Source organism: Sitophilus oryzae, unplaced genomic scaffold, assembly GCF_002938485.1.
Source record: "Sitophilus oryzae breed Bouriz unplaced genomic scaffold, Soryzae_2.0 scaffold_1297_pilon_pilon, whole genome shotgun sequence".
Lineage (NCBI taxonomy): Eukaryota > Metazoa > Arthropoda > Insecta > Coleoptera > Curculionidae > Sitophilus > Sitophilus oryzae.
The window spans coordinates 8132620-8152189 of record NW_022145945.1 but is presented as its reverse complement, the minus strand read 5'-3'; the positions used below and the strand labels follow the sequence as shown (position 1 = coordinate 8152189).

The 19570-nt window shown below is 31.9% G+C and overlaps 1 protein-coding gene across 2 annotated transcripts in view; it reads right to left on the bottom strand.

Annotated features, from left to right (window-relative positions):
• Positions 1-6984: 6984 nt before the first annotated feature.
• LOC115874685 overlaps positions 6985-19570 on the bottom strand; it is a 37205-nt gene continuing 24619 nt past the window's right edge. The window contains exons 1-4 of one of the 2 annotated variants that reach the window (XM_030889915.1): positions 17310-17361; positions 17002-17168; positions 12339-12551; positions 6985-7552 (exon numbers count right to left, since the gene is read on the bottom strand). In XM_030889915.1, coding sequence (XP_030745775.1) covers positions 7166-7552; positions 12339-12551; positions 17002-17168; positions 17310-17337 — 795 coding nt within the window. In that variant the 5' untranslated portion in view covers positions 17338-17361 and the 3' untranslated portion in view covers positions 6985-7165. Of the gene's footprint in view, positions 7553-12338; positions 12552-17001; positions 17169-17309; positions 17362-19053; positions 19189-19570 lie in introns of those variants that run through there. The other variant, XM_030889914.1, reaches the window with a different exon arrangement.

Below are 19570 nucleotides of genomic sequence, written 5' to 3'. Positions count from 1 at the left end.
TATTCAATGAACGCCATCCTGACAAATACCTTTATGGCAAAATTGTTCGCCAGTTAGTAGCAAAATTTCGCGAACCTGGTTCCGTTATGAATAAAAAGAGGCAGAGGGAAAATCCTGTAGTAAATGAAGCTATGGAGGTATTCGTATTGAGCCAAGTTGCCATGGACAGTATTCTGAGTACAAGAAAATTAGCCAATGAGATCGGCGGGAATCGTCCAAGTTTCCCCCGTACAACATTCAGTTGGTACAAGAACTCAACGAAGACGATTTTGATCGTTGCTTGCAATTTTGTGAAGCTATGAGTGAACGAGTGGCGAATGATAATAATTTCCTATTTAATGTGTGTTTTTCGGATGAGGGTACTTTCTTTTTGAACGGTGTAGTTAATCGGCACAACTGTCGGTACTGGGCTGAGGACAATCCCAGGGTTTTTCACGAGGTGCACACACAAAACCCTCAGAAATTGAACGTGTGGGCTGGTATTTTTGGAAATTCTATTGTGGGTCAGTTTAACGATATTGAGAAGAACTTCAACGTACAAGTCACAGAACAGCTATCTAGCAACTACCGCACCTGATCGTTCAACGTTGTGGCAAGTGAAAAAATGCGTAAACATCTATAAATAATAAGAAAAAACAGCAAATTGGTCGAATTTATCCTTAATTATCATTTACTCTGATAAATGCTTAAATAAACTTTTCAAATTTCAATCCTTCAATTTTCTCAATGACTCGACCGATTTTCGAAAACGAAGCGGGGAACTATAGAGAATAGAAAGCTCTTTTCATTGCGGCGCCACTTGACCTCCCTTTCCATTTGAAAAAAGTTGGGGGATGACACCCCCGCTTAGAGGGTTGAATATTTTGCAATCATTTTTGGGGCAAAACTTGTCCCCCTCACAAACAAAATTGACGTGTTTGTGGATTTTTTGAAAAAATAAATACCCTGGCCGTTATGCCTTGCGGAACGTTTTCGATAGGTCACCCTGTATGTTTAAACAAAGAACGGCGCCAGAGTTGGCCTGGAAATGAAGATCACTATTATTACATATGTAAAATATTATGGTAAATGTCAATAATTCGTCATTTCCAAGCTAACTAAACGACTTTTTTCGATCATACGACATATTCAGTACCTATAAAAGAATTTATATTTTTGTTGTTTATTCTATAAGTTTAACACGAATAAATTTTCAATACATAAACGCCGATTTTTCATCCAGAGATATTTTCGTCAAACGTATTACATATATTACAAAGTTTAATATGGCAACACTGTCGCTTTCAGATCCACACCGTCTTCAATATGCCTTCGATGGCCGAATTAGAGAAAATAAGTGTTTTATGCGTTGACGCAGAACGGTTGGTGTCTCCACCGTACAGCACTTGAGACGTAAGGGGAAATCAAATCAGCCTTGTCGGGATTTCGCCCATTAGACTGCGTATCTTCCCAATTCTTTCAATCAACGGTTTACCACTTTAAATACATTTAGATATATCATTCAGGTTTACCGCAAACATCAATATGGCTTTTAGAAATTTAATCCTCATAGATTTTTTACTGACATCAATTATTGATGTTTCAATAGCTGGTCAAATCATAGAGATAACTACGGAGGTAACACCATATTTTACACTTATTATTTTTTCTACTTAAAGATTTAAATATTTTAGTCACAAACTTTATAGTCTAAGAGCTAGCAACGTATTCGAGAAAGTATTTTAAGACGTCTGGCTCTTTGATATATCTTTTATTATGCTCTCTGGAACAGCGTGCAGGCCGTCTGGCTGCCGATACACGTTGCGTTCACTACTGCGCATCCAAAGAAGATCCTCTATTTTTTACTTAGAGCGCTTTAAATTCTAGTATTGAATAAAAATCGAGCAAGTCTCCATTAGCTCGCGCGCGTAAATGAGCTTTCGCCTATGAAGCGAGGTCAGTGGTTCGATACGGCTGGGGTGCAACTTTTTTATTTTTTTTTTTTTTTCGTTTATATTCTGATAGTAAAGTATTAAATATTTGCTTTTTTATCACCAGAACGGATAGCGTTTATGGGTTTATGATCCGCAGTGTATATAAGTAGAATTTGATACTTTCATTTGTTTTGAAGAATTATTGTGGTAATTAATTATTAGATAGGTTTAGGATGGTCTGGCTGCCGCGCCGGTAGGTTGCGTTCACTACTGCGCATCACATGGGTACAGGGTGTCTCATTTTCGTGCGTTTTTTGGGATTTGGGATATCTGGGATTTCTCGTTTATGAGTGGAGATACAATGATGCGTTTTTTCACATTACTTTGCTAGTTTTTTATATAACTAAATATTCTACCAGTAGATTTGCGCATTTTCTACACATTAACATTAATCAATCTTGTTTAGAAAGTATTATTATTTTATTTAATTTAATTTAACCAGATAATTTTGTTTTCCATCGTTATCTTAACAAACTGAACTGAAAATAAACTTTTTAGATAACAATCTGTTAAAAAAAGTATTATTAAAATTAATATTAAAATAATAAACAACAGCTGAAAAAAATATTTTGAAGAAAGACAGGCAGAAATTACCTTACTAAAGCATTAAAATGTTAATTTTTATATATTATGTTTAAATTTTTAAAATGAAATTATAAACGAGAAATCCCCAAAAAAACGCACAAAAATGCGACACCCTGTACACATGTGATGCGCAGTAGTGAACGCAACCTACCGGCGCGGTAGCCAGACCATCCTAAATCTGCCTAATAATTAATTACCACAATAATCCTCCAAAACAAATGAAAGTATCAAATTCTACTTATATACACTACGGATCATAAACCCATAAACGCCATCCGTTCTGGTGATAAAAAAGCTAATATTTAATACTTACTATCAGAATATAAACGAAAAAAAAAAAAAGTTGCACTCCCAGCCGGTATCGAACCACTGACCTTCGCTTCATAGGCGAAAGCTCTACGCGCCGAGCTAATGGAGACTTGCTCGGTTTTTATTCAATACTGAAATTTAAAGCGCTAAGTAAAAAATAGAGGATCTTCTTTGGATGCGCAGTAGTGAACGCAACGGATGTCGGCAGACAGACGGGCCGCATGCTGTTCCAGAGAGCATAATAAAAGATATATGAAAGAGCCAGACGTCTTAAAATACTTGTTTTCACGACGTTGCTAGCTCTCGTACTATTAGGGAATAGTGTAAGTGCAATAATGTATTTTAGCGGATCAGTATTGCTTCTCTTTAGTACTAGATGGACTTGCAATGAGATATCAATTCAGGTACTAGCATAACGTAGTAAAAAACCTCAGTGAAACTATACCAGCAGGGGCGGATACAGAAATTTATTTTAGGGTGGGCCCAAATAAAAAATAATGCCAAATATACCTTTTAGGGTGCCATTTTTAACCCAAAAGCCTAATATTTAACCCAATTTACAGATTTTAGGGGGGGCCCGGGCCCCATGCCCCCCCCCCTGTATCCGCCACTGTATACCAGATGATCCAGTCTTCCGAAAAAGCTCTATATCAAATTTCCTAATTGAGATTTTTGCTTTATTTTTTGAAAAAAATGCGGTAATACACAGGGTGATTGAAATATTATATACTTAGGTTTAAGTGGTATTGTTATCTTAATGAAAAGCTATCTGGAACTTATTGGCAGTGAACGTCATAAAATTTTAAGTTATTATTATAAGTACTAAAAAAGTCGAAAAATCAAGAAAAAATATATCAATTTAAGATACCAATATAAATGTATCATTATCTATAATATGTTTTAGAGTACAGCTTTAGCTAATGCCATATATGACAGCTAATGGTACGAATTTGACAGTGACGTGAAACAATTACTACAAATTTTAGTGATGAGAGCCCAACGTCCTTTGACAATAGACATTGGTCTATTTGGACCCATGACTAAGTACAGGGTGGGCCAAATGGGACACCTTTAAAGAAAAACACCCTTTTCTATAGTTTTAGTTATCTCCCGAGGGGTGTCTCACTACTGGAATTACATGTACATTTTCTTGGCAGTCGTTGGCAGTCATTGGCAGTCTTACGGCAGTCACGTATAATAATTACATGGCAGTCATAGGCAGTCTTCTTGGCTGTGATTGGCAGTCGCTTGGTAGAAAGATGATATTTTGGCAGTACATGTACATTTTTTACCCAAGTGAGACACCCCTCGTTCTCTCCTATAGGAGATAGACAAAAGATAGATTCGGAGTTACGGGGTGTTTTTCAAAAATATGTATTTTTAACAAATCGTTGGATTTTTTTGCTATGGAAAGTTTTGTATTTTGAAAAAATTCATTATTCAGTTTGAGCCAACTCATATAAAAAATTATATATTGTATATTGAAGAATGTCATCAGTTCGGTAACTATAGAAAAAAATTAAATGTTGGTATATAAACTCCTCAAAATAAGCCTACCTATGGTAATCGCAAAACAACTTCCGATGCACGTTTGAGTGACAAGCGATGGCGACAGCGCTGCAAGATTGTTATGGATTTTGAAATGAAAGTTAATTTAAAAGTGACAAACTATTAGTATAATTTTTTAAAGATTTTTACGTTTTATTTTTAATTTAATAACTAATATTTTAGTAATTAATTGATTTATATGTATATACAGGGTGGTCCGAACTGTATTCCGGAAACTTCAGCAGCATATTCTGCAGATAAAAATAAGTAAAAAAGTTTGTATAAATGTATGTCCTAAGATGCTTAGTTTCAGAGATACAGGGTGAAGAAGTTTCATTTTTATTTCGATTTTTTCTAAATAATATCTAAAGTAACGTCAATATTTCGATGAAAATTGAGGTCTGGGAGTTTTTTGACATGAGAAATTTGATTTTGATGTCAATATGACTCATACTAGTAGAGACCACCTACATGTGTTTTAATTAGAGACCACCTACATGTGTTTTAACTGTTTTGAAGCGTAATAACTTTTTGTCCGTACCTGTATAAAAACTATCGAGTGAAAAAATATACATCTCTGTGACGTTTTATGTAAAAGATATCTCTTTGTAAAAATCGCTACGAGCAACCGTTCTTAAGATATTTAGAATGGAAATAGTCAATACATGTCATTATTGACGAAAAATAAACACGTTGAGTAGATAGTTATTTCACTGAAATAATAAATTTGGAAAATTTTTATTTTTTTAAATTAATCAGAACTTTTTCTGCAAAAAATGATGAAAAAACAGTTTCTGTTGAACTTATTATTATTATTATTATGACAAACACAGCGTAGAATTAAATTTCTATATCAGCAGTTAAGTGGCAGGAATCCTTATATAATTTTATTATATATTTATACTGCAAGAAATTTGTTTTCTATTTTATAATTTGGCTCGCCTGAAAAAAAGCCTTTTACCATCCTTTTACTATCGATAATTGCGCCTCTGTGGTACGAAAGTACTACCATTGCACGCAGGCCGCTATCTCCCGTTCGGGACTTATATCTAACCGACACTTTCCGACAAATCGGAATTAACTATCTCTGCGCTGTGGTTGTCATTTTGTGGATCTGCCCAAGCTCACCTGATGATGGAGTAGGGCTCCGAAACCGGTAGTGAGAGCAGGTTGATCCACATTATGACAAACACAGCGTAGAATTAAATTTCTATATCAGCAGTTAAGTGGTAAGAATCCTTATATAATTTTATTATATTTATATATTTATAATATTGATTAAGTGTTACTATATGGGTTATTTATTTATTTATTGACGTACATCTTACAACGCCATAAATGGTAATAACAAGTAAGAGGGTGCTTTTAATGCACAAACTAATAATCACAGAATTTAATAAAAACTAACTTTGAATAAGAAATCACTTTGAAAGTGGTGTAATGTGCTTATCAATTAAAATTACTTTTCTAGCTGCAATCCAGGGTAATAAAGAACCTTTATTGTCACGTTCTCGTTCAAAATAGTTTATCAGAGCTACAAGCTGTTTGCTTCGACTATTTAAATGCTTCGGCATATTTTTAACACACAATTTCAAGAAACGCAATACAAAAACTCGAAAATTTAGTTCTTAAAAGAACTGTTTGTGCTTAAAAGTACAATTTAAAAAAAAAGACTAAGAAAATAGGCCAAAAAACGAGAATTACTCACAAAGATTCAACAACAACACGATATCATACAAAATAATGACTGACATTAGGATAATTGTCAAATAATAAACGACAACCTTGCTGAAAACGGCGCAATGTGACCAACATAGCGATAATAAATTCAGTTTAAACTAATTTTTGCAGCTTTAATCTAAATAAAATCTCTGTTACAATAATTTGCTCTATAAAGTAAAATGAAAAGCTGCTCGGTATCTTAAATTATACAACAAATTTAAACATTTTTGCCAAAATTTCATTTAGTCAGGTTCATAGACTTTAGTGTCAATGTCGATATAATTGATGACGTGCATCGGAAAATATTTTGCCATTACTGTAAATGCTGTTATTATGTTGTTATTTACTTGAACGCATAGAATTGTATAATTTAATATATATTATTTTTATTTAGGTTTCGAAAGCAACTTATTCTTACATTACCATTATGAAGCGTTGAAGAAATTAAAACACGAGACTATTATTTGCTTCACAGATTGGTATACTAATCAAACTATACAGCACTATTTGAAATTAGCATCAAGAAACCAAGACAAGCAACTACATTTTTCCTAATAAAAAATAAAGCATAATATGAACTTTAAAAAACACGTTGTTTTATTATTTAATAGGTTTGGTTTGGTTAAAAAAAACGAGATTTGTTATGTTAGTACATGGCACAAATTAGAATTGATTAAAAAGTTCTTAATCTTTTTTAAAATGCAAATAATATTGCTATTTTTAGATAATTTTCTTAAAATTAATTCAGAAACAAAGAATTGTCAAAGAATATTATAGCATTTCTTGAAAATCAGACAAAAATTATTTACTAAATCTACATTTTATTCAATAAATAACATTATAAAAAAATATAAATAAATAAATATGGCAAAAACATCTCCAATTCTGTCCATTCCATAACCATTTTTATCCCCAAAACCCACTCATCTTTGGCACAAAAATAATCTTTTACGCGTTAAAAAACATTTTCGAAAAAAAAATCAGTCTCATTCGCAGCAGAAAGACCGCTCAATGGCATATATATCTGTCTATCTAGGATCCATCAGCACCCCAATCATACGGCCGTCTTGTTCAAGCTGAGGCACGAAAAAGACCTCAGCTTCTGGATCGGTCGGGGCACCATTTTCTGCCATAATCTCGTTGACGTAAGTGTCCCTGCTAAGATCAATAGGACGTTGAACAGACTCTTTCTCGGGCTGATTGATATCGTTGGATTCAATAGTCTCAATAGGTTCTACGACGTTCCATTCGTTATCAGCATCTACATATCCAGGTTGAGTTTTCTGGTTTTCGTCGGCAAAAAAATCATCTTGAACGGGCGAAATTCTCATGCTTGAGTCGATTTCGTCGAATGTCTCGATGTTGTCAAAATTCTCTTCCGATACTTGTCTCTTGGTGGTTTGGATTGGCTCGGCCTGATGATGAAAAAAGAGTGCGTGGATGTGAGTGAAAGGGTGCGACACAAATATAAAAAGAGGAAAAAGAATTGAGGTGCACGGAATTTGTGAAATATGTATACTATTCTTAAAGAGAGTTGATGGAGTATATTAAATAAAATTCAATGATTAAAAATGAGATTAATATTAGTTTTTTTCCATACAGTGGACTTGTTCAATCCCAAAAACGAAAATATATTTTATATAGTTATTTTTTGTATTAGTTGAAAAATCAAAAGACGTTTCTATGGTTGCAGATTGTTGATAAATTGTGACTGATAGCATTTTAATTATTAATGTCATAGTTTTTTCTGTTTAAAATGTTAAAGAAGCACAATTTTTTTTCAAACGTCACAAAAGTATTATTTTTTGCAATGTAATTGACACTATAAAAAAGGTCCGATTAAATGTATATCTCCGAAACTAAAGTTTCAAAAAAAGTCATACTATATCTACAAATTCATTTACCCACTAGTAGATATAAAAAACATTTTTAGTAAACTCAGTCTCAAATAGTTTCTGAAAAATAAAATTAATTTTTTTAAAAGGTCCGATTAAATTTATATCTCTGAAACTATAGTTTCAAAAAAAGTCCTACTATATCTACAAATTCATTTACCCACTAGTAGATATAATTTTTTTTATGGTAAAGCACTTTTACGCCTAAGCATAAAATACGAAAATATATTATTAAACTGACATAAAGTATCAAATTCAACGAGCGTTGCCATAGTTTCTCAATATACCGTATGATCGAGAAAAAACGGCGTTCAGTTGGCTGGGAAATAAAGATCGCTGTCATTTTATATGTAAATTTATATGGGAAATGTCATCGATCGTCATTTCCCAGCCAACTGGACGCCATTTTTTTCGATCATACGGTATACTTACATAGAAGGAATGATTTTTAAATCTTTTTATATTATTTGGAACGTTTGAAATTGTTTAAGAACTTATTAGTGGCGTTTGAAAAAAATAGCAGGTTCTATTCGGAGTAAAAATGACTTTTTGTGCCTCGGCTGTATATCAAACGCCACAAAAAGTGTCATTTTTACTCCTAATAAAACAATACTATAGGTTCGTTCCAACCCGACCGAGAACCGATCCTGGGACGGTAATTTCTAGTCGCCCACTTATTGTTTGAAAAGTTTGATCGTTTGTCAAGATTAACAAATGAATTGATTGATAGGAAATTACCGTTCTAGGACGGTTCTCTCGTCCGGTTGGAACACACATACTAATTCAATGCAACGGAAAGGGTGATAATAATTATCGGAAAATATGACACTTAACAACAGCAAAAAATTTGACGTTAATCAAAATTCATATAACTGTCTATCAAATAAAGAATGAAATAGAAATTATATTACCACAGAAACACCAAAGTATTTACCAAAAGAAACACATTTAGTGAAAATTTTTAGATTAAAAAAATATATAAAAGGAGGCAACGCTATAGTAACTACACATGATACAAAGAAAACAAGGTATGATCGATACGCTGATAAAAAAGATAGACTTGAACTAAAGTCGTCATTGTTCTTGAAAAAAAGAATTAGTGGCAAGAGAATTTATTTTAGCGTAAAAGAAAATATGTTCCCTGAAGAAAAACTCTCTTAATTGTTCCCTTGAAAAATTCGAAAATTTCTCTTGAATCCATTTTCATTTAACCAAGTGCAAGTTACTTTGTTTTAAGATAATAACAAAAATACGCTAGGAAGTACTTCATTCAAGAAACATGGCCATTTTTCCAATAGCTAAATACTCTTTTGATGAAAAATAATAACGACACGCAAAGACGATGACGAAGGATGGTATATACAATCAGTCGGCAGTCCGATCAGTCTCACGTCGCATTTGCTAGGTTGCATCATGTTACGTACGGGTTTTGTTGCTTGGAATTTTCCACTTGGAATTTCGCATAATTTGCTTTTTAAACGCATATTATATAACAAATTAGTGATCGTTATTAACATGTATTTGTCATTTTTTATGGACAAATTTTAGGATATATGGATTCTTTAAAGGAGTTTCTGAAAAAATGGAAATTAGAGCATTTATTTGCTTTATTTGAAGGTAAGAGACATTTACATAATGCACCTGTTTAGATAATGCATGCCTGACTATAGATAGAATAAGAATAATAAAATTATATAAGGATTCTTGCCACTTAACTGCTGATATAGAAATTTAATTCTACGCTGTGTTGGTCATAATGTGGATCAACCTGCTCTCACTACCGGTTTCGGAGCCCTACTCCATCATCAGGTGAGCTTGGGCAGATCCACAAAAAGACAACAACAGCGCAGAGATAGTTAATTCCGACTTGTCGGAAAGTGTCGGTTAGATATTAAGTCCCGAACGGGAGATAGCGGCCTGCGTGCAATAATAATATATAAGAATAAGAATATAGGTATAGATTTTTTTATGCAAATAATTACAAAAATTTTAGAATTTCAAGTCGTCGTATTAAAAAATTCAAAATGTGATCAAAGCTTATAATTTTAATAATTTGTTTGCTTTACTTTGATTAATCGTGATGTAACATTTTTTTGTAATTTGTAGAGTGATGAACCACCCCAAAAAATACCAAGGAGTGAAGAAGCAGAAATAACTACCTACTATCGAGGAAAATAATATCACTTTACTGACTACAGACTAGGAAAACCTAAATTTATCAGAAAATAATATACCTCGTAATATGCCTGTATGCCTGTATATGATGTATAGACTTCTCTTAGATCAAAATAAATTTTAGTTGAGTCAATGGTATTCGCTATTGGTTTAAGAAAAGTGTCTCTTTAATCAAGAAATGTCCCTTTTCAATCAAGAATTTTTGCATAAATCAAAGAGACTATTGTTCTTGTAGCAAGAACTTCTGTGCATATTAATTTTGGGTCAAGAGTGAAATACTTTGGACAGAGAGATTCTTCTATTCTCTAAAGTAATTTTTTAAAGCTTATGAAAAGATAGTTAATGCTTTGGGCAAAGAAACGTCGTTCTTGGCCCTATTGAAAAGCGCCAATCTTTTGGGTCAAAGTCATATTCATTTCGACTGAGAGATCCTTTTTTTCAGTGTAGCGACTCCAATTTCGCTAAGTTTGCGCATACCACCTGTGACGTCATACGCCATACAAAAAAATATCTATATTGTTCAATTGCCACTAATAAAAAAAAGACAAGAAAAAAGAAATGCCCCTAAAATAGGGAAGAATTAGGACATAACCCCAAAAGTTATGTCAAATCATCTAGCTTGACATTTGAAAAATTATTTTCACATTTATTGTGTCATCCGTTTGACAATTTGAAATTGGTGCGCGGAGCTTGCCGACCAATGGTGCCGTTTATCACCTGTGACGTAGTGACCAACCTGCGCAATATCATACCTTGTATTCTTTGTATGGTAACTACACTAGGTATAGGAACTAGCACCTACCGAAGAAAGAAATGAATGAATTGAACAAGTACACTTCTTATAAATTACGTTTTAACCTAAATTTTATTAAATAATGTCAATAAATTTACGAGGATTACAGGCTCGTAAGGTCTTAACTCGTACAAGTCTTAAATAAGTACAAATATTTTCAGAACTGGTAGATCACGATAAAAGAAACATATTTTCTCCGTTTTTCAAAATAAGCCTAAAATAACCGAGTTATTTTACTTGTAAATTTCGAAAAAAAAGATTCTTTGCTTAAATTTTGAGAACCACAACATAACATATTACACGCCATATTTTTAACTAAAAACTGAAAAAAATCCAAACTTTCAAAAATTTTTTTCGCGAAAAAAACCTCATAGTAGTGTTTCCTGAGATCCAAATAAACCACCTCTTAAAAATATTTTCACTTATTTAAGGCTCACCCTGTATAGCGGGTTCATTTCTTAAAAGAAATCTCGGATCTTCCACTACTGAAACAGAAATCTAAAAAATAAAAAAATTGTAAAATGCCAATGCGTAGAATACAAACAGAAGCCAGCTTAATTGTCAGTGGATTTATTTTTGTAAAGAAATTTGCAGAAACAATAAAAATGCTTAATACCATATAAAGATTAGACAAATTTCTTTAGTAAAAAGCCACTGGCAATTTGGTTTCTCTTTGGAATCTACCCAGTGGTATTAAAAAATGGCATGCGCATTACATTTTTTTTAATTTCTGTGTCTGTGTCGAAATACCCTTGATTCTTTCACTAGATTGTGTTATTTTAATCTCATTTTTGAATATCTGCAAAAAATACCTAGTTATTACAAATATTAATTAGTGTTTCTCTATTTATCTACTTTTTGTTTAAGTTGTTAGTTCGTTAAAATCATGAAATTATTAGTAATACAAAATTGTTAATGAAGCTTCACATGCGGGTTCTTGATAAAATTAAATTAATAAAGGTAAGTATGGGTATATTTATACATATCTTTATTCTAAAGATATTAAATATACATCTGTTTATTTACTAAAAACAGTATATTGATATTTGATAAAAAAATATCTTCTACGATATCGGTTAAGCACTTTGTACAAGTTATGATAGCCTTATTATAATAATATGACAACTACTTTGTAAATGTATTGGTTACGTATACGCTATTGCATTAAAAATATATTAATTATCCAAAAAACTATTGTTTAAAATATTGTCAGTTTTGTATAAGCGAATATATCGTCTCTCGCCAACTATATCGTTTATTATTAAAATTTTAAGCAGCAAACGGGCAAACTCAAGCATAGTTTCGAATCTTTTCGGGGCCGTCTTCAGACCTACCAACCTCTTTAGATTTGGAGATTTCGTTTTCGAAGCTGTTGTCGACTTGTTCTCTTGGTTTGATGGTGGTGGGTACTTCTTCGGCGTTGCTGTCGGTGGTGATTTCGCTGCTGTCTGGTGCCACGTCTACGATGCGTACCTTGAAGAAGGTGCCTCCGTTCTCGTCTTGGTTCTTGTACTCTGTCTCGTTGATGACCACTTTGTGACCGTTGATTACCTTGGAAGAAAACATATTGCAGTAAGCAATATTTATATTTTTTGATAATTGTTTTGACTACGCCTATGGTGTATCATCCTAATTAATTACGAAAAAAACGTATTAAAATGTTAACAAAAGGTACAAAACTAGTATCGACGTATAGCACATATCAAGTACATATAGATGTTAATTGAAATTGAAGAATAATTATCGAATTCAATAAGAAAACGCTAAAAAGTTGGAGTGGACTGTTTATTTACCTATGAAACGTAACTCCTGGCTCTTTCTTATCGCTGCTGCTTTTACACTTGAAAGCTGAACAACTAATCACCATTGTAATAAAGTTTATACAAAGTTTACTACACACAAACTATTAAAAATCGCTAAAATTGTCGCTGGTGACCAAATGATGACTCATTGTTTGCCACCAAAACAAAAAACAAAAGGTCACAAATTCTGCTGCAGCCCGTATAGGGGCGTTACATGTCCTTATGTTCTTTAGTCATTGGTATAAACTCTATTACAATGGTGATTAGTTCAACTTTCAAATGTAAAAGCCGCAGCGATAAGAAAGAGCCAGGAGTTACGTTTCATATTCATAGGTAAATAAACAGTCACCACCTTTTTAGCGTTTTCTTAGTTTTCTCATATTATATGTACTTGATGTGTGATATACGTCGATTCTAGTTTTGTACCTTTTGTTAACATTTTAATACGTTTTTTTTTTTCGTAATTAATTAGTATGATACCACCGTATACACCACAGGCGCAGTCAAAACATTTATGAAAAAATATAAATATCTTTTCAACTTCTTTCAACAGCTAAGTTAAGAAAAATATGTGCCCCGGCACTGTTTGGTGACATGGTAACAATTTGTTCTCGGGTGTTATTTGTCCTTGGATTCTTTAGTCATTGATTGAAACTGAAAGAATTTCGGACTTCCATTATCTTTATTTTTATCTTTATTTTTTCTTTTTTTTATTATATTTTCATTTGTATTTTGGATATTATTGTACATTATTATAAATATCGAGAGGTGGTTGGGTTTGTAATGTATGTATTTATTTTTTTTTGTATTTCTATATTAGGTATTTACTTTGCTGTATATTTTGTTATTTCTGGGTGGAGTGGAAGAGTGGCTTTATGCCAAATCTCTTACCCTTTGTGTACAATTATGTATTGTAATGCATTTTTACACAATAAATCGTCCTTATTTATTTTATTTATTTATTTACTTATACAGGAAATTTTGGGCGCAGGTGTACGTTATTTTAGAGCATTTTTTAAAAATATAGAGTTTTATAGGGTGTCCCCAAAAAAAGTTGAGTATCAAAGTTTGATTTTTTGTTATGGAACACCCTATATATTAATTGATTTTCGAATTCTAGAAAAAAAATAAAAGTGAGTTTCATTAAAGAAAAAGAAACATATCCCTAAATTGTAAGGTTTTTGACATATTTCACATTTTGTGAAAATGAAGAATAAATTTTAAATTTCAATAACAGTTACCTAAATTGTAACTTATCTTGAATAGCCTGATATTTAGTAAAAATAACCATTGTTAACGAACGAAAGTGTTACCGAACAGTTATACAGGGTGAGATTCAAAATTAATATTGAAAAATGGTCACTTTTAAAAGCAAGCCCTTCCTTTATTTTAAATGGAACACCCAGTATATTATTCCGATATTCAATGGGAATTCATGTCTCTCCAAAATGCTATAAAGGTTGCCGACACCTTAAACAAAGATTTTCATAGATATTTTCATTTTTATACTATTTAGGGCCAGTAGATCTTTATTATTTGATAAAATCTAGGTGGCTGTGAATACCTGACGTTACTTCAACATAGCTATCAAATTAGTTCACCTTTAACAACTAGTTATCAATTTGCATCAGCCTTGTATCAGTTAAAATTAAAAAAAAATGAGAACTGATATAATTCTATTAATTGGAGACTGCAGACTGCAGTATGCATTCACCAATTAATAGAATACTTAAATGCTCCTGATTTATCTAGTTTGGACTTATTTTTTTGAGATACATGAGAGAAATGGTTGTCGCTGCTTTTCGAAGTAGAACTCCAGATAAGCCTTTTAACATAAAAAGATCTTTTTTTTTGTCATATAAAAGTAAGTACTATACAACCTTCTGTACTTAATAACACAAAACTATTGATGTCGTGGACTCTGTGAAATTCTTAGGACTTGATGTAGACAACTCGTTAAAATTGGACTTGCACATCGAAGCTTTATCAAAGAAACTAAGCGCTGCCTGTTTTGCGCTAAGATCAGTTTCTAAGGAACTTAACTCATCAACCTCTAGAATGGTCTATTATGCCCTTTTTGAGTCGCATCTTCGTTATGCCCTTCCATTCTGAGGTACTTGCTGCGCGACAAAATTTGATCGTATTTTCAAACTTTAAAAGAGAGCAGTTCGGTACTTATTGGGACTGAACAGTAGAACTCACTGCCGGAATTTCTTTAAAAATTACAAAATACTGATTCTTCCTTCCTTATTCATTTTTGAATCCATTTGCTTAATCCGCAAGCACATATCTGCTATTCCGGAAAGGCCTTCTCACAACTATCCACTTAGGAATGCGGAGCACGATATATTTATCTGCCAACCCCGAGCTCAGAACTAGTTAAGGGCTCAATATTGTACAATGCCAAGAAAATGTACAATCTTTGTGTACAGCCTTTGAATATCAAGTCACTTTCATTCTTTCCCGCATTTCGCAAAGCTCTGAAATCATACTTACTGGAGAGCCCTATATGCGGTAAACGACTTTTTTGTTGATGTTTAATCATGAACAATTTTGAATTTTAAAATTTTGATCATCTCACACACTGGTTAAAGGTCTAGTGTTTAACATTTAATATTTTATAACTGTTGATTTTATGAAATACATATAACATGATTTTATCCATTTACAGTTGGTTCCTTTTGTAAAATTTTCTTAATACACCTGTGTTCTACAATGTCCATATATGTTTTATTTGTAATTTTAATGACGTACATTTTTTTGAATTGATTTGTATTGTATGGCATTTTTTATTATTTGTATATTTGTTTTTATGCTTTTTTGTTTTGTAAATGCCTTGTCGATGAAGCTATTTTGGCTTTTTGTACAATAAAGCGTTGTTTTATTTTATTTTTTATTTAAAAAGATTTTTCAAAAGATCTTTTTTCTATTAAGAGGCATTTACTTTAAACTTGTATGACTTCCCTGAAGCTTATACAAGTTTAGAAGTATGCACTGTATATTATTATTGTTTGATAGGCAGCTCAAGATATGCAATAATATTATTATTTTATTAATTATCATTTACTTAGAACTTTTTTCTGAATATGATAAATAATTAAAACCTATCAATTTCAATTTAGTCTTGAGAATACCCACGTTGAATAACATTTATAAATCTATAAATTGTAATATATGACCTTGTCCATACAGATTACTCATCCTATAGAGAGAGAAAAATTTTGTCAGTGGAATTAACACTTTAAAAATTAAAATGTATATTTTTATAGTGATATAGTAATAAACAAGAAGAGAGATTAAAGACACTAAGAGAAATTCCCTATTTTGGACATTATACAGTGTGTCCCAGAAATAAGTGCAAGTATTTTAAGGAGTGGTGGATCTCGATAAAAGAAACATATTTTCTTTTTATCGTTTTCAAATAAGTCCAAAATAACGGAGTTATTTTACTTTGAAAATTCCCCCCAAAAAAAATGATTTTTTGCTCAAATTTTGAGAACCACTGGATCTTTTCTGGATTTTCGTTCTTGTAAATTTAATCTACTACTAGTTGTTGCCATACTATCAACAAATTATCTTTTTTAACTAAAAACTAAAAAAAATTCCAAAAAAATGTTCAATTTTCATTTTCTTTCGCGAAAAAACCTCATAGTGTAGTGTATAACTATTATTACACCCTGTACATAATAGTTTAGATATAAGTATTTCTTTAGTTAAGTTAATTAAGGCCAGTTATATTATATGTTTAGAATTAGGTGTTTATTATATAATATTAGGAATGCAACTATGCATTATTGGATGTCGCGCGATATGCTAATTAGGGTTAACCGAATTCAATTACTATTAAGATTTACACAAGAACATATTGTAATAGTAATTTGAAATAAAGTTGTTTTTTATATAGTCTTAGAGTTTCCTTCAGAGCATGTAATTGCGAACCCAAATAAGAACATTACATGGCGACTCTGCCATTGCATGCTTTGGGGATATTTTAGGAAGACTTTGGTATAAAAGAACAATGTAATTGCGAACCCAAATAAGAACATTACAATAGGCGTGTTTCTGGAGTTGTGATGAACTAATACTACCAGTTAAAATACTTGCACTTGTTTTTGGGACACCTTGTATAAACTTCAGTTAAAAATAATGCAATAATTGTCATTGATGGATACTGAGACGTAAGATACTTAATTTGTTACCTTGGTGACGGAAGTTGTATTTCCTTTGGATAAGTCAAGATCGCCAGCACCAGGAAATGATCCGGGAAGAGCGGGAAATGAGGGAAACTCAGACGAATTGCTGCCTTTGCTGAAGGGAAATCGTTCCAGGAGCGATTTTATTTGCTTGTTCATTCGATCCAGAATGTCTAAAATTAAATCAGTTAAAATTATTCAGTACCAAAATGTTCACTAAGTTTAATCAACTACTGTTTTTTTAACACTTTATCTTTGGTAGAGTATAATCTATTATAAATAGAAAAATTAGAAAATATTTGATTTTCTTTTACCGAAAATATATTTCTTAAATGCATCCATTCTTTTGCAACTAAATAAACAAATGCGACTGAGATTTCCTTGGATTTCTAATATATATAAAAAACGACTCGCCCACATAAACACAAAAGTTTAGCCCACTATTCCCTTAATTGTTTAATAAAAAATAATGAATAATTATTAAAGTATGATGTAATAATCAGAATTAATAAAGACTTTTTAATAAGACGCATTAATAAACAATACTTTTTTCTTAAACCCCCTAAGTATTTTTCTGTACAGTAACGCAGCCTTAAAGTTTATTGTGCTTGATATACTATCCTAAAATTTGGAATTTTAATAACATACATGACATACAAGATTGCACATTTTTTAGTATAAATGTGGATTTTAAAAAAAATCCTTTTTGATTTGAATGACATTTTGAGAGTAAAAGTTACTATAACTGCAACATATTTTAATGCTAAAAACGTATCGACAAATATATCAGGGACGTGCATATGGGTTTGGTTTATATGTTTTACCTAATTTATTATTAAATATTATTACTATTAGTCCAATCTACACCAATTTCAAATAAAAATAATAGTATTTAAGATAATTACAAAAAAACTAATTTTATAAAGTTTTAACATCCTGTAACTCTAAATCTATGCGTTTCCATATCCGTGTTTATAGGAACTTTTTTCATATTTTTTGATGAGGAATCAATGAGTACGTAACTTTTATGTTAATGATATTAATTTTTATAAATTTAGCTATTAGACTTGGATCACGGCAAATTAATAAAATTGCGTTTATCTCGTCAAGGAGGCCGAAATCGACAAAATATCAAGAGACAACTTTTAAAAAATAGGCATTAAACTGCTTACACTATTTCGTTAACAAGAGAAAAAAAGTCAGTAGCGTACATGCTTTTTTTAGAAAAATATTCCAGTAATAACCAATAAGCACGTCCATGATAAATATGTCGACATTTATAGTAACTTTTACCTTCAAAATTTTATTCGAAACGGCTAAAAATACTTGGAAGAAAATTATAATAAATCGAAAAACCAATAAGACTTTAACACCCTGTAGCTAGGAAACAAAGCAGAATCGGACTTATGTTGATATGAAAAATAAATCTTATTTTTACGTGAGGAATCTCCTCACGAGAAATGGCACATGTTTTTTGAAACACCCTGTTATAGGGCACGAACACAATTCCACACTAGTTGGCTAATAAAATCCCAATTACGATTTAGCTGTGGTACAATTTAACTGGTTTTAAACCACGTAAAGTAAAAAAAAATATATTCTAATAGTCAAATAAAGTAAAAAAAAAAATACTGACGGTGTCATTTAAAAATCAAAAGTTGCAGTTATTTCCGATGAAACAGGAAGTGACCGAAATCAATTGAATACGTCAATCAATACTGATTTATGTCATACACTAAAGTATTAAATCTCGTATTTTTATCTGAAAAAATAGAAATGTTATGGAGATGAGCCACTTTTGAGGAACACCCGATATCCTGTTGCGGAATAGTTAACGATAGGTATATCTTGTACAGAGTAGTTAACGATACCTAGTTTACAGGGGCGGATACAGGAATGTATTTTATTATTTATTAAAGTAGAATATATGCTAGGGAGCCATTTTTAATCAAAAACCTTTTATTTAACCCGAGTTATAGCGTTTAGGGGGGACCCTGGCCTCATGGACCTCCCCTCTGTATCCGCCACTCCCAGTTTGGTATTACTAGTAAAACTTACCGTCAAAATTCTCTAGGAAACCACCAAAGGAACTGCCCGAAAATGGAACGCCCCAGCCATCATATTTAGTGTCAATGATTGGTTGGTCTCCAGTAGTCTTAACCGGTCTAACATATTCCACTTGATCTTTAACAGCTAAAAAAAACAGATGTACTAGTATTAGTGTTAGTTAAATGTTTTTATTGTGTGTTTGAATTAAGTACCCACCGGAATCTTTAAAATTATCATACATAGTAATGGTGAAATGAAATCATTATTATTTATCTTGAAAGTTGAAAAAACTAATTTAGATATCATAATTTTAATTAAATATGGATAAAATATTAATTAAACCAGGTAACATAAAATGTCAAAGGCTTCCAAATCAAAAAAACCAACACATATCCAATAACAATAACAATTGAGCGGCTTATTAGAGATTGCATTATTTGTACAGTTCGCAGAGACATTATCTATTCAATCTGCGTTATTATTAAAAATGGTCATCATATCGGCCTTCATCAGTCATGATGGGACT